Source organism: Pongo abelii, chromosome 6, assembly GCF_028885655.2.
Source record: "Pongo abelii isolate AG06213 chromosome 6, NHGRI_mPonAbe1-v2.0_pri, whole genome shotgun sequence".
Classification (NCBI taxonomy): Eukaryota; Metazoa; Chordata; class Mammalia; order Primates; family Hominidae; genus Pongo; species Pongo abelii.
In genome coordinates, this window is record NC_071991.2 from 88,741,951 (window position 1) to 88,757,343 (window position 15,393).

General features: G+C 36.3%; 1 protein-coding gene across 7 annotated transcripts in view; it reads right to left on the bottom strand.

Annotated features, from left to right (window-relative positions):
• Positions 1-15,393, bottom strand: part of RUNDC3B (RUN domain containing 3B) — a 214,674-nt gene that overhangs the window by 99,767 nt on the left and 99,514 nt on the right. For all 7 annotated transcript variants that reach the window (XM_054559119.2, XM_054559117.2, XM_009243045.4 and 4 more), the window contains 2 exon segments: positions 3,595-3,684; positions 1,918-1,998 (listed from right to left, as the gene is read on the bottom strand). In XM_054559119.2, the coding sequence (XP_054415094.1) occupies positions 1,918-1,998; positions 3,595-3,684 (171 nt within the window).

Below are 15,393 nucleotides of genomic sequence, written 5' to 3' on the forward strand. Positions count from 1 at the left end.
AAAAAATCAAAAAACAGTAGATGTTGGCGTGGATGCAGCGAACAGGGAACACTTCTACACTGCTGGTGGTAATATAAACTAGTACAGCCACTATGGAAAACAGCATGGAGATTCCTTAAGGAACTAAAAGTAGAACTACCATTTGATCCATCAATCCCACTACTGGGTATCGCCCAGAGGAAAATAAGTTATTATTTGAAAAAGATATTTGCACACGCATGTTTATAGCAGCACAATTCACAATTGCAAAATCATGGAACCAACCCAAATGCTCATCTATCAAGCGGATAAAGAAACTGTGTTATACAAGGAAGATTTGTTTTGAAGACACCTTGAGAACTGTCAATATGTAATTACCTTAGTTCACTTTTTTGTTTTTTTTTTTGAGACGGAATCTCGCTCTGTCGCCCAGGCTGGGGTGCAGTGGCATGATCTCAGCTCACTGCAACCTCCGCCTCCCAGGTTCACACCATTCTCCTGCCTCAGCCTCCTGAGTAGTGGGGACCACAGGCGCGTGCCACCACGCCTGGCTAATTTTTTTGTATTTTTAGTAGAGATGGGGTTTCACCGTGTTAGCCAGGATGGTCTCGATCTCCTGACCTTGTGATCCGCCCACCTCGGCCTCCCAAAGTGCTGGGATTACAGGTGTGAGCCACTGTGCCCGGCCTTAGTTCGCTAAATTTTCATCTTATATTCCACCCGGGGGGATGAGAGGGAAAGGTGAAAAATTTGAATTCTTAACACTATCTGTAGTTTTTAGATTTAATAATCATCCCAGATTTTTTACTTTCAGATAATCCCTTGCTTATATTTTCCAAGAATGCATGATAAATTATAGACAAATAAAAGCTCATTTTCTCAATTAAAAAAGAAACTGTGATGTCTATCTATCTATCTATCTATCTATCTATCTATCTATCTATCTATGATGGAATACTACGCAGCCATAAAAAGGAATGCATTAACAGCATTTGCGATGACCTGGATGAGATTGGAGACTATTATTCTAAGTGAAGTAACTCAGGAATGGAAAACCAAACATCGTATGTTCTCACTGATACATGGGAGCTAAGCTGTGAGGACGCAAAGGCATAAGAATGATACAGTGGACTTTGGGGACTTGTGGGGAAGAGTGGGAGGGGGTGAGGGATAAAAGACAACAAATATGGTGCAGTGTACACTGCTCAGGTGATGGGTGCTCCAAAATCTCACAAATCACCACTGAAGAACTTACTCATGTAATCAAATACCACCTGTACCCCAATAATTTATGGAAAAATAAAGAAGTATATAAAGATCATCATTCTAGTCAGGAAATCAATCTTTCAAGCAGACCTTAGAAACATACATAGATGTCATTAATTATTATTTAATGCTGATGAGATTGTGGGAAATCCAGAATTCTCACACAGTATTGGTAACAGGATAAATTGTTACAACTCTTTAAAAGACATATTTTAAGAGTCATCAGATTTTTCAGAGAATTTATCTGGATATCTCTGACAATTTACAATGAAAACAAAAGGAAAATTGATATGTGTAAAATGTTATTTATCCTTTTTTATGAGAAAAAATGGAAAACAATCTAAATACTGAATTATAGTTTCGAAATCTCAGTAGACTATTTCAGAGCTATTAAAGTTATTATAATGACTACAGCAATATGAATAAATGCTTTTGTTATTTTAAAAAACTAGATGCTAGGATTACAATTATGTTAAAAAGTGTATATTTACATAAAACGTGTGTATTTTTTAAATAATAAATACTAAAGATGCAACTGAAGCTTGTACCCTTTAATGATTTCTGATACTGGAATGAATATTTAGTACAAAGTAGTTTTAATCAGACAAACATTGCACAAGACATTCAATTTTAAATAAGATTTTAAAAAACATATCACAAAATGTCACATACCTTTGGATATACTTCAAATATGGTGTATAGTCTATTACAGCAGGAAAACTGCCATCCAGCCCCTCTCCCTTTAGGCAGAAACTAAGACAATAGAAAATAAATATTTCCTATTAATATATAAAATTTTAAATCAAAGTTAAGTTTTATGAAAAATCTCTTGCCAGAGACATTTCTCTCATCAAATGGCAGTGAATTTTTTTGTTTGCAATTTGTTACTTGTGAGAAATAAATGCCTGAATAAAATATTCTACCTTCAATACCAATGACAAGGCATTGTACAAATTAATACACTGTCAATGGGTTACATTAAACCAACAGTTAACATTCTTAATCCCAGTTTTTTTTTTTCTTTTTTTTGAGAGGGAGTCTTGCTCTGTCACCCAGGCTGGAGTGCTGTGGCATGATCTTGGCTCACTGCAGCCTCTGCCTCCCGGGTTCCAGCGATTCTCCTGCCTCAGCCTTCTGGGTAGCTGGGACTACAGGCACCCACTACCTTGCCCGGGTAATTTTTGCATTTTTAGTAGAGACGGGGTTTTGCCATGTTGGCCAGGCTGGTCTTGAACTCCTGACCTCAGGTGATCTGCCTGCCTCGGCCTCCTAAAGTGTTGGAATTACAGGTGTAAGCCACCGCACCTGGCTAGTTTTTTAAAACAATAAAACAACAAACAAACAAAACAAGACTGTAACAAATTTAGACAGAGCTAGTGACGTGATATAAAAAGTTAACATCCATAGAGGGATCAAAAAGACAACCTTCACATTCCATCTATCATGTTCATCCTCCACAATTAAGCTAATTAACCTAATACTAGTTTATTAAATTTTAATAAAGTTAGACTTGTAAAGTGACAAATATTTAGAAAAGGAAGTGCTTTACTAAAAAAGATAACTTCAGTGAAAACGAACAGCATTATTTTTATCAAGACTCAAAAGTAGAATTTCATTTGTCTTATACTTATTTTGTTAATATTCCTGAATTTTCAAATGTTATATTTCAATAAAAATATAATATTTCCTTCATTCCTTGTGTTTGAGTTTCCTTATAGACAAACCTTTTACTTTCAATATAATGTAAAATCTGGGATCGACTAAAGAAATGCAAAAAAAGAGTCTATAAATCTAAAAAGAACTTGTATTGCCCATTTTTAGCACTTGTTATTTTAGTGTGGAACCAGTTCATCTTGTTGATAATAAAAGTAAATTTTAACAATTTTTTTTATATTCTCCATACATAACATAAGAGACATAAGATACCCAAGATAGCCTCTCAGGATCTTAACTCAACACGTGAGATAATGAGAATCTTTCTGGCTTTGAAACTACTTTAAGTCTATGTCTTTTAATTTTAAAGCAGTAGCTGAAAAATACTAAGAGATAAGATTCAAAGCCTTCCTTCATTAGGGAGGGGGCTGTTGGGGAATGGGATATAGTCTAAGTTTTCTTTTTATCCAAGCTACAGAGCAAGCCTATCAATTCATTAAGTTTCAGGCAGTCTCTTTTCTGAGAGCAAACCCATTTAGAAAACAAACTGGTGTCAATTGAAAGAGAACAACAAGAATCAAATAACAATATCTAACTGTGTGCTTTACTTAGAAAATTGAAAGAAAAAATCATAAGTAGAAACTATTAAGATATAGAATAATTTAAAAACTGAATACATTTGGTTATATTAAGTACCTGAAATCAATAGCATTGAGTCCTAGAAGCATGCCGGCAAGCATATTTGCTTCTTCACCCAAGACAATTGCTCCATCTTCATAAAATCTCCTAAAAAATGAAATGGGTGAATATATAAAATATTAAAAATAAATGGAAGTTTGATCGAGAGAAATCATTTAGAGCCCAAACTATGGTAGGAAGAGCTAAATTTTATTTAATTTGTATTTTTTTAAAAAATATATTTCCATCACTGAAGTTTTGAAGATATTTAGACCAAAATAAAGAGACAAAAAAAAAAAAAAAACCACACACACACAACAAATCCCTGAAGAAACTAAAACCTGCCAATATAACAAAAAGAATTCTGTTTCCAGCTCTCCTAAAAAGAATCCCCAAAGTGAGTCTTTCGATGGGTCTAGAGTGCCAGCATTTTTCTTTAACAGTGAAGCAATATAAATGTAAAGTTAAAGGTGGCAAATTCAGAGTCATTTGTACTGATCTATTTTCAAAGTGAAGTAGACTTGAGTTCTAATAAATAAGATAAAAATAATTTTCTGTTTTTCTATAATTGCAAAGATTACTGACTTAAGAATTTGGGAGGTGTACTCGTTAGTAATTTATGGTAACCTTAATAGTGCAATCCTAATAAAGCAGATGGGCTACCAAGGTGGCTGCATATGAAAAAGAAAGTATTCAATATCGCCTTGACAAAAATGGGAATGTGAATGTATCTTTGCTAATTCCTGTAAAGCTTTCCATTTTAGTTATCATTAGTTTTTAAAATATTTTTGAAAGAAAAATCATAATGTGGCCCTAAGGTATTTTTCCAAAAATGAATGTAAAATCATTTAATCTACTTCTTTTAAAACGTAGTACTATGTGAAATCTAGTTTATATCAGTAACCAGGGATGATTACACTGCTATATGTATCTATATTACATATAAGAGAGTGAACACCACTCTATACCACCCCATTAACTAAAATGAAACATTTTAGTAAATCAAAGGTCTTGCTCTTTTCAGTATTTCTGAGTTTATAAATTCTGCAAAAAATTTCAATATGCTCATAATCCTACCATCAATTTTGAATTGTTGTTCACAGCTTACTAAGTATTTTTACAAACATATTATTTGATACTTGCAAAAAAACCCATAAATTAAATGCAGAAGGAATCATTAGTTTCAAATTTACCATCAGGAAAAGTTTAAAACAATTTGCATAAGCTCATGTTAGATGAATTGGTTAAGAAGGCTACCCAATTCTTCTTTAAGTCCTATATCTTCTATTAAATCTATGTTTTGTAACATAAAAATATTTTAAAAGAACTTAAGGTATGGTATGGTTCATAAGGAATGTTAAATGAATAAAAAGTACAAAATGGAAAAAATAGACAACTATTTACTCTCTGACAGATGTAAGGCTGCAAACAAATACAGTGGGGAAACTAGCTTGGAATAAATGTTTTTTATTTTCTTGGACCTACTAAAATTGCTTTTACTGATTTATATAAAAGGAGAAAAATGAAAACTTCCAGCCTAACAAAGATTAGTAAAATAAATGGAAGGATTTTTTTACATATTCTACTGAGGTGTCCTGCAGAAAGGTAAAATATTTAGACAAATACGTATGTTTGAGACTTTGTCCCTGGTCCAATAACTAAGTTGGTTATTGGCAGAATATATTATTAACCCCTCTAAGAACTATTCTTCTAATGGTTTCAGACCACTAAATTCTATGAGACATATGAATTTGGAAAAGAATCTTGTTTTTTTGATACTGGCAATAACCCATTATTCCTAGTCCTTCTTATATAAGAAAATGTCTACTTTTTTTATTCCTCATCTTGAACCTAGCATTGTTTAAAAAATACATTCTAAAAATCAGCTCAAAACTATTCTTGCTTGCTTTCTAATGGCACCTTTGTACTAGGGAGTGTTGAAGAACACCACACCAAAAAATTAACTGGTTTGAGAAATTTTTTAAAATCTAAAGGTCTTTTATGTGTGTGCATATAATAATGTTTTAATGAGTTTTTCGCTTTAGTTTTACTCAGTAAATAAGTAAATTTTCTAAGCAAATTATTTAAGATAAGTAAAATGGTTGCTATATGTAAAATCAATAATTCCACTGAAAAAAATCATATCTTAAGTGTAAGGCCTAATTTAATATAACAGCAAAAGAGGAAAGGAAAAATGGAAGAGGAAGGGCTAGTTAGGAGGATTGCCCATTATATGCTGAACTTTTAAATTATTAGTTCTGGTTAAGAAAAAAATTATTTTTCAGAAGATGTACTTCTGAGCTTAAGATAATATATTTTAAAGTAATTCAGTATTTAGAAAACTGAATTGATCTGAGAAGATAATATTTTTATCATTTAATCAAAGACTTCATTCATGTGTATGAAGGAGGTAGAAGCTGTCTTGAAAAATTAATTTATTCTCTTATGCAAACTAATATATCAATAATTAGACTAAAAATCTGATTCCTGTGGTCAATACTTTCAAATATTCCAAAAGATTGTAAAATTTCAACCTTTTCATTTTACCTCATTGAAAAATTGGAACATTAAACTTTGCTTATATAACCAAGGTCATAAAATAAATAAGCCAGGAGTGAAGCCTGAGATGATTAATCCAATAATAGTAAGGTATATACTTAAAATTCCCTTCTTTTAGTTAAAAATATTTTTTGTTCTAAAGAAAATTTTTATGCCAGGCCTGGTGGCTCATGCCTGTAATCCCAGCACTTCTGGAGCCTTAACAGGCAGATCCTTTGAGCCCAGGAGTTAGAGATCAGCCTGGGCAACATGGTGAAACCCCATCTATACAAAAAAAAACAAAAAAATTAGCCAGACGTGGTGACACATGCCTGCAGTCCCAGCTGCTTGGGAGGCTGAGGTGAGAGAATTGCTTGAGTCAGGAAGGCAGAGGTTGAAGTGAGCTGAGATGGCCCCACTGCACTCCAGCCTGGGTGACAGAGCAAAACTCTCAAAAAAAAAAAAAATATATATATATACACACACACACACACACACATATATAACATATACAAATATAAATATATATAATACATATATGTATATGTATAAATGAGAAGAATCTAACCAAAACATTGTACTGCTTAATTTCAACATATTATAAATGTTGAAAGTACCAAAGTAAAAAATACATACGAAACTTCCATTTAAAGATTTATATATTAGAGACTATACCTTTAAATATAGTTTTATATTTCAGAAGTGAGGAAAAATTACAAGCAACTATTTGATACTACTGTGATCTGGGAAAAAAACTTCCTGATCTTATTAGGTATACCACCGTTTCCAAGTATTTATATGTTGATTAGAAAAACATCAGTGACTAGAAAAGTATTTAAAATAATGCCCTTATAAGAATATGCTTTTCTTTTACCACATATAATTTAACTCTAATTGAAATATATTCCTATAATGCCCCCTTGGTGTCCATTCTGTAAGAATATTTTAAGGAATTTTAAGTAGTTCAATAACAAATATCCTTTGGATGGGATCCAAGGTGAATAATAAATATAAATTATGTTGATACTATCTAATGTCATGCTTCAAATTTTCCTTTTGTGGGAGTCAGAAGTTATTCTACATATTTGAAAGCACAATATTAAAATATGAGAAAGCTTGTCTTATAAACCAAAGAAATTTCATTACTGGCATGCTTGTTCTCTTCCCCCAATTTAATGTAAGAAACTACTGAAAGCGGATATAAGAAAATTCTCCCTCATGACATATAAAACAGATCTCTGCATTATAAACAGATGTTATATTCAAAGTCAAACTGAATCAAAATGAAAAACTGATGAAAAAGTCAACCTCCAAAAGTCTTGCCAAGAATGTGAGATTCAGTAATTATTTTAATCAACAAATATATATTAAATTCCTTTTATGTGACAAGAACTGTGCTAGGTACTATAGTTACAATGGTAAATAAGTTAGATTTAGATCCTCTCTATGGAGCATATAGTCTAGGGGAATAGAAAAGCAAGAAACAAAAGAAAAAGATAATTACAGATGATGATAAATACAAAGTAAATAAACAGGTTGTTGAGATAGAGACAAATGGAAGGAAAGCCCAACTTTGGAAAGTCATTAAGTAAGGCATTCTCAAGTATTTAACCTGATACCTTAGCCCACAGATGTCCGATCACACAGGGCTTTGCAGGCCACAGAACATTAATAATAACAATAACACTTATTGAGTGGCAGGCATAGTAAAACTTTACATGAATCATCTTCTTAACTTTGCCGCTACATATTATTCTCCAGAGAGATTAAGCAACTTGTCCAAGATAGACACAGCTAGAGTAGGGAAACCAGGATCTGACTCCAGGAAATGTGACAGCCACAGAGCCTTCTGGCTAATGTAATAAGAAATCATTTCAATGTTTTAAATAGGAGTTGACATAATCTCTTTTACTTTTAAGATTAGCTCGAAGCTAGATGGCTACTGATAAGGGGCAAACTGGAAGGTCATTAGGCCAATAGGTGAGCCTTAGGCAACAGATAAAAGGGGTCGAGATGACTGTAAGAGCCCTGGAGATAAAGGTAAATAAATAGATTCAAAATAGATTTGGAGGTAGGATCAATAAGACTTGCTTATGGTTTAATTACAGGGAATGAGGGAGAAAGAGGAATCAGGTATGACTTTTAGATTCTCGCTTAATCAACTATGTAGGTGGGCAGTGATAACATTTGCTAAGAAGGGGTGAACAGAGTTACAGGGGAAAAAAATCGTGTATCTGAACTATCTAGCTAGAGGTTTAAATGTGGTATCATGGTCATATAGATGGTATTTCAAGCCAGGGGAATGGATGAAACTCCAGGAAGAGAGAATAGAGAGAAAAATGAAGAGAGGAAAAAAAGCAGAAAATGCAGGGCTGAGCCCAGAGAATATGAACAGTCAGATGTTGTTAAGTGGAAAAGATGACAGAAAAAGAGACAGCAATTAAGGAAAAGCCATGGAATGTTGTATAACTTAAAGGTGAAGAGATTTTTTCAAGAACGATAAAGTAGTCAACTTCTACTGGAAGTAGCTGGGAGATGGAGTACAGTGTGGACAGAGAAACATCCATTACATTGGGTAGCCTGTAGATTATTGGTATTCTTTTAAAAATTTCTTGGTGGAGTGATGAGGGGCAGAAGCCAGACAAGAGTGGGTAAGAGAGTGACTCTAAAGTAAGAAAACTATGACAGTGTGAAGAAGTGCTTTGGAGAAGTCTGGTGATGAAGTGTAATCATGAAATTAGCATTGGTAGAGGGGAATTACAGGTTCAACGGAGAATCTTTTTTTTTTTAGGTAGGAGGTACTGGTATATGTTCTATAACGGTAGGATTGATCTAGAAGTAGTAAAGAGATTGAGGATGAAGAGACAGAAAGTTGGTAACTAAAGGAAGAGGGGAATCATATGCTATCTGGTCTTTTGTGACTGGCTTCTTTGCTAAGTTTAGCAGGTTTTCAAGGTTCATCCATGTGGCAGCATGGAACACTACTTCATTTCTTTTTATGACTGAATAATATTCCGCTGTATGGATATAGACACACATGCACCTAGGAGTCATGTGCTGGGTCATTTGGTAACTCTATGTTTAACCTTTTGAAAAATTGCCAGACTGTTTTTCAAAGTGACTGCACAATTTTCTTTTCCCACCAGCAATGCATGAAAGATTGTTTTTCAAAATCCTCACTAAGATTTGTTATTAAGTGATCTTTTGAACATACCCATCCTAGTTAGTATGCAGTGTTATTTCATTGTGGTTTTGCATTTCCCTGATGGCTAATGATGTCAAACAACATTTTAGTGTTTATTAGCCATCTGTATACCCCCTTTGGAGAAGTGTCTATTCAGATTCATTGCCCATTTTTAAATGAGTTGTCTTTTTATTACTGAGTTGTAAAAGTTTTTCATATACATTGTAGATACAAAACCCTTATCACAGGGGTCCCCAACCCCTGGGCCATGAACCAGTACCTGCCTGTGGCCTGTTAGGAACTGGAGCTGCAGAGCAGGAGGTGACTGGTGGGCCAGAGAACATTATCACCTAAGCTCCGACTCCTTCACTCAGGCATTAGATTCTCAGAGAAGTAAGAACCCTACTGTGAACTGCACATGTGAAGGATCTAGGTTGTATGCTCCTTATGATACTCTAACTAATGCCTGATGATCTGAGGTGGAACAGTTTCATCTTGAAACCATTCCCTGCCACCATGGTCTGTGGAAACACTGTCTTCCACAAAACCAGTCCCTGTTGCCAAAAAGGTTGGGGACCGCTGCCTTATCAGATTATGATCTGTAAAAATTATCTCCCATTCTGTTTGTCATCTTTTCACCTTCTTTATGGTGTCCTCTGAAACACAAAGTTTTAATTTTTATTGTGTTCAATTTATCTTCTATCTTAATAGTGTAAAACTTTAATACATACTTGCAGGGAGACCCCTTGAAACTATTGCTACAGAATAAAAGATGAAATGCTCCTGATTATTGTAAATACAAAATTGCATGCAGGATTGTGTAAAGACTATGCCAGGTTGGACTGCCAGAATGAGCCAACAGTGTGTGATGTGCTTCCCCCTGCAGAGAGCCTATGAATGGACGTACAGTCAGGGAGGTTTCACATCACCAAGATTCCTATCCCAGAAAAGCAGATGTTCATAGCTCTAGGAATGGAATGAGACCCTTGTGGAGAGCCTATAAACGGATGCATGAGGGGTGCCTGTCCATATGGATAAGATAGGGCTATAAATGCCCTCATCTTGCGATGGCTCTTCTAGGCCTCTTTAGAGTTAAGGCATACTCCTTTCTGAGAATTTCTGGTCTAACCGGTTGTCTAGCTTCACGTCCTGTTTCCATGGATTGTTTGTAACCAGCTTTTGTGGCAACTGTTACTGCTGATTAATATCTTGCTAATCATAGGTTATGGAAAGATTGTGTTTCTGCTTTAAGGCTCTGTTAGAAATTACTGACACACATTATACTGTAAATTCTTATCTCTGTATACTGTACTTCTACACACAAATGTACTGTACTTCTATACACAGATGTTATGTTAAAGAATTACTTCATCCCCATGTGACCATCTCACCTCATAATCAAATGACCCTAAATCCCTCACTAACCTATCCCCGCCCTCACTAAACTTAATAATAAATGCTGGTACATCTAGTGCATTGTTGGCACCACGGGACCAGAAGGCGGTGACCCCCCTGCACCCAGCTTTCACTATCTTGTGTGTGTCTATTATTTCTCAACCTGCCGATCTGCCTAAGAACAGAGAGCCCCATTGCATTGCAGGCTGCTGGCCAGATCCCACAATATCTGGCGCCCAACGTGGCCTTCTTTGTTCCTCGGCTCAGTGCACTCCGAGTGCCATTTGTGACGACTAGTCTTCAGTCTCGACGGTGAGGTCTCCAAGTACACTTTTTCCGACTCTCCCCTCTTTTCAGGTTTTATTATTTCTTTTCCTTTACTGATTTTGGGTTTACTTTGCTCTTTCTTTTCTAGTTCTTTAAGATGTATCATTAAGTAGTTTTTTGAAGTTTTTCTACTTTTTTGATTGAAGCACTTCTTTCTATAAACATTCTAAGTACTGCTTTTGATGAATACCTCAGGTTTTGATATGTTGTGTTTCCATGTGCATTTGTTTTTTTGTTTTTGGTTTTTTTTAATTTTCTTCTTAAATTTTGCACTGATCCACTAGTCATTTGGGAGAATATTATTTAATTTCCATGTGCTTGCATAGTTTCCAAAATTTCCCTGTTATTGATTTCTAGTTTTACTGCCTTGTAGTCAGAAAAGATATTTAATATAATTTCAATAATTTTGGAATTTTTAAGGCTAGCTTTGTGACATAACATACCCTTCAAAATGATCCATGGGCTGAGGAGAAGAATGTGAATCCCGCAGTCATTGGATAAAATATTCTGTGCAACATCTATTAGGTCCATTTGGTCTATAGTCCATCTTCAACCTGATGTTTCATTGTTGATTTTCTGTCTGTATGATCTTTCCAATGCTGAAATGTGGTGTTGAAATCCCCAGCTATTATTTTATTGAGGTCTAGCTCTCTCTTTAGCTCTAATAATATTTGCTTTATATATCTGTGCGCTCCATTGTTGGGTGCACGTATATTTACAATTGTTATATTCTCTTGCTGAGCTGGCCCCTTTATCATTATATTCTGACATTTGCCTCTTTTTATAGTTTTTGTCTGAAAATCTATTTTGTCCGATATAGACAACAGTTTTTCTATTTTTGGTTCCATTGGCATAGAATATCTTTTTCCATCCTTCTATTTTTAGTGGATGCATGTCTTTATAGCTGAAATATGTTTCTTGTAGGCAACATAATTTTGGGGCCTTGGTTTTCTTCATCCATTTCTCCTCTTTATGTATTTTGATTGGAGAGTTTAGTCCATTTTCATTAATGTTATTATTAATAAATAGGAATTGACTTCTGCCATTTTTTAATTTGTTTTCTGGTTGTTTTGTGATATTTTCTTCCTTCTTGTCTTTATTTTATTGAAGGATATTTTTATTGTGATAAGCCTTAATTTATTGCTTTATATTTTGTGTATATCTCTGTCTGGAATTGGTCACTGATGTCTTACATAGTTCATTTGGTGAGATCATATTTTCCTGGATGGTCTTGATGCCTGTGGATGTCCATTGTTTTTTTTTCTTGGCATTGAAGAGCTAGATATTGATTGTAATTTTTGCAGTCTTGGATTGTTTATACATGTCCTTGGCAAGTTTTTCCAAGTATTAAAAAGGACTTGGGTGTTGGGGCCTTAGTCTTTGGTCACTGTAGCCATGTAGGCATTAGGAAGCACCCCATGCACAAAAATACTGTGGCTCTTGCAGACTTATACAGGTACTGTCTTGGTGGTCTTAGGTAAGATATGGGAAAATGTCCTGGGATATCAGGTGGAAACTTTTGTTCTTTTCCTTTACTTCCCCCCATCCAAACAAAGTCTGTCTCTCTGTGCTGAGCTGCCTGGACCTGGGGTATGGGTGACACATGCACCCCTGTGAGCACCAGTATTGGGACTGTGCTGAGTCAGATGCAAAGCCAGCACAACACTTGGTCTTGCCCAAGGCTTAAGGTGGCTACTGCCTGGCTACCACTTATATTTTCTCAAGGCCCTAGGGCTCTACAATCAGCAGATGGCAAATCCCACCAGGTCTGTGTCCTTCCCTTCAGGGACACGAATTGCCTTCAGCCCTGGTTGGGTCCAGAGATGCCATCTGATAGACAGAACCTCGTGAAAGGAAGCATGGGAATCTACCTGGTGCTCTATTCTGAGCTGGTATGCTGGTATGCTGAGCTGGTATGCACGCTGTAAGACAAAGTCCTTTCCACTCTTCCTCCCCTTTTCCTCAAGCAGAAGAGTCTCTTCCCATGGCCACCACCATCCCAGGTCTGTGGCAATTACTGCCTGGTTACTGCCAATGTTCACTAAGGGGCCACTGAATCCTGCCTGGTCTGATTCTCTCTCTTCAGGTCAGCAGGCTCTCCTCTCACCTAGGACAGGCCCAGAAATGCTGTCCAAGAGCCAGGGCCTAGAATTGGGGACCCCATGAACATACTTGTTTCTCTACATCACTGTGGCTGAGCTAGGACCTAATCTCTAAGACAAAGTCCCCTGCATTCATTCTCTGTTTCTCAAGCAGAAGGAGTCTCTCCCCATGGTTCCCACAGATGAGAATGTGCTGGGTCACTTCTGAAGCCAGCATGGCCCTGGGTCTCACTCAAGGCCTGTGGTGAGAACTGCCTGGGTACCACTGATGCTTATTGAAGGCCCAAGGGCTCTTAAGTCTGCAAATGATAAATCTTGCCGGGACTGGGTCTTTCCCTTCAAGGCAATGGGTACCCTTCTGGCCCAGACTGTGTCTAGAAATGTCAACCAGGAGCTAGGGCCTGGAATGGGGACCTCAAGACTGTTCCTGATACCCTTTTCTTCTGTAGCTATTCTGATGTCCAAGTTTCAACACAAAGTCCTCTTTACTCTCCCCTCTCCTCTCCTTAGGTGGAGGGAAGGAGTCTCTTCCAGAGCTGCAAACTGTGCTGCCTGTGTTTGGTGCAGTGATGATGCAAGCACTCTCTTGGCTGCACTAGCTGGTGTTTCACTCGGTCATCTCCACCCAATATCCACTAACTTCAAGCCCAGCACATCATCAGGACTTGTCCAGGAATTGAAGTCTCTTTGGCCTAGACTGCTTTTTAAGTTTATTTAAGACCCCCGAGAACTTTAGCCCATACTGGTGGGTCTTGCCTGAACTCAGGCTCCTACCACTGAAATGGAGAATTTGCCTCTGGCTAGAGAAGCTCCCTCTATAGGCACTGGCTGAGTTATGCCCTGTGTTGCTTTCTGCTGTGACAGGGCAGTACTGAGTTCCAACGTCAAGTTGCACAATTACTGTTTGCTGCTTCCCCTGAATGCACAGATTGTCTTTCCATACCACTCAGCCATTGCTGGGGGATGAAGGAGGGCTGGTGTAGGTGATTCAAGATTGTCTTTCGCTCTTCAGTGCCTCTTTCCTTAATATAATGTTAAAACCACACACTGCGATTGCACTCCTGATTTTTGGTTCTTATGGAGGTGCTTTTTTTTTTTTTGTGCGGATAGTTCTTCAATTTGGTGTTCCTATAGGGAGGACAATTGTTAGAGCCTTCTTTTCATCCATCTTGCCCCACTTTCCTCAGTTATTATATATTATTGGCCTTCCTCAAATAGTAAGGTGTAAAATAGCATATTTTAATACAAGGAAGTTATTATATTGAAAAATAGCAAACTTTAATAATAAGATAGACAGATTTTAAAAAAGGAAAAATGTCTTTGTGGATAGACAAGATGGACAAATTAATGAAAACAAAATTGGGGAAAAACAGCCTTCATGAATAGAAAAATTAAAGGGGTCAAAAGGAAAGAAGGCAAGTTTATTAGTCATTAGAGTCCCTGAAGAAAGAGAAGGAAGACCACATCACCTCCATCTGGAGATATGCGAAAATCTCATGAGGGGGTGACATTTGAACTTGGAACAGGAGGAATGACTACCAATTTTTTACATAGAAAAGATGTAGTAGGTAGCATAATGCCTTCTAAAACATGTCCATGTCCTGACTTGTAAATATGCTACTGAAAATGAAAAAGGGACTTTGCAAATGGCATTAAATTAAATATCTAAAATGGATATTATCCCACCATATGGGCCTGATGTAATCAAGAACCCCAGAGAGAAGTGAGAGGATCAGCCTCAGAGAAGAAGATGTGACAAAAGAGGCAGAGGTTGAACTGTTGCAGGGCCATGAGCCAAGTAATACATGCATCTTCCAGAAACTGGAAGAGGCAAGAAATTAATTCTCCCCTAGAATCTCGAGAGGAACTGCTGTCCTGCTGACCCATCTTAGACTTCTTCAGAAATGTAAAATAATAATTGGTGTTGTTTTTAAGCCACTAAGTTTGTGACAGTTTGTTACAGATAACAATAGGAAACTAACACAGATGGAGAAAGACATCCTAAGAATCTGAAAAATGCAAAACTTGATGTACAGCCTATTCAGAGAATGAGAGAAAGTTTGAAGTGTTTTGACTCTATGGTATTGCAGAAGAAGGTCTGGAGAAGAGATTTGTACAAATCAAAACAGGAAACGTTACTTAAAGCCAGACAAAGGATCTATCTTGTGTGAATTTTATAGCAGATTTCTATCATAGAAAATAATTCTAGCAGTAATGAGCTGCGAACACTGGAGTTATAAGACTAATTATTCTATATAATTTTATTGTAAT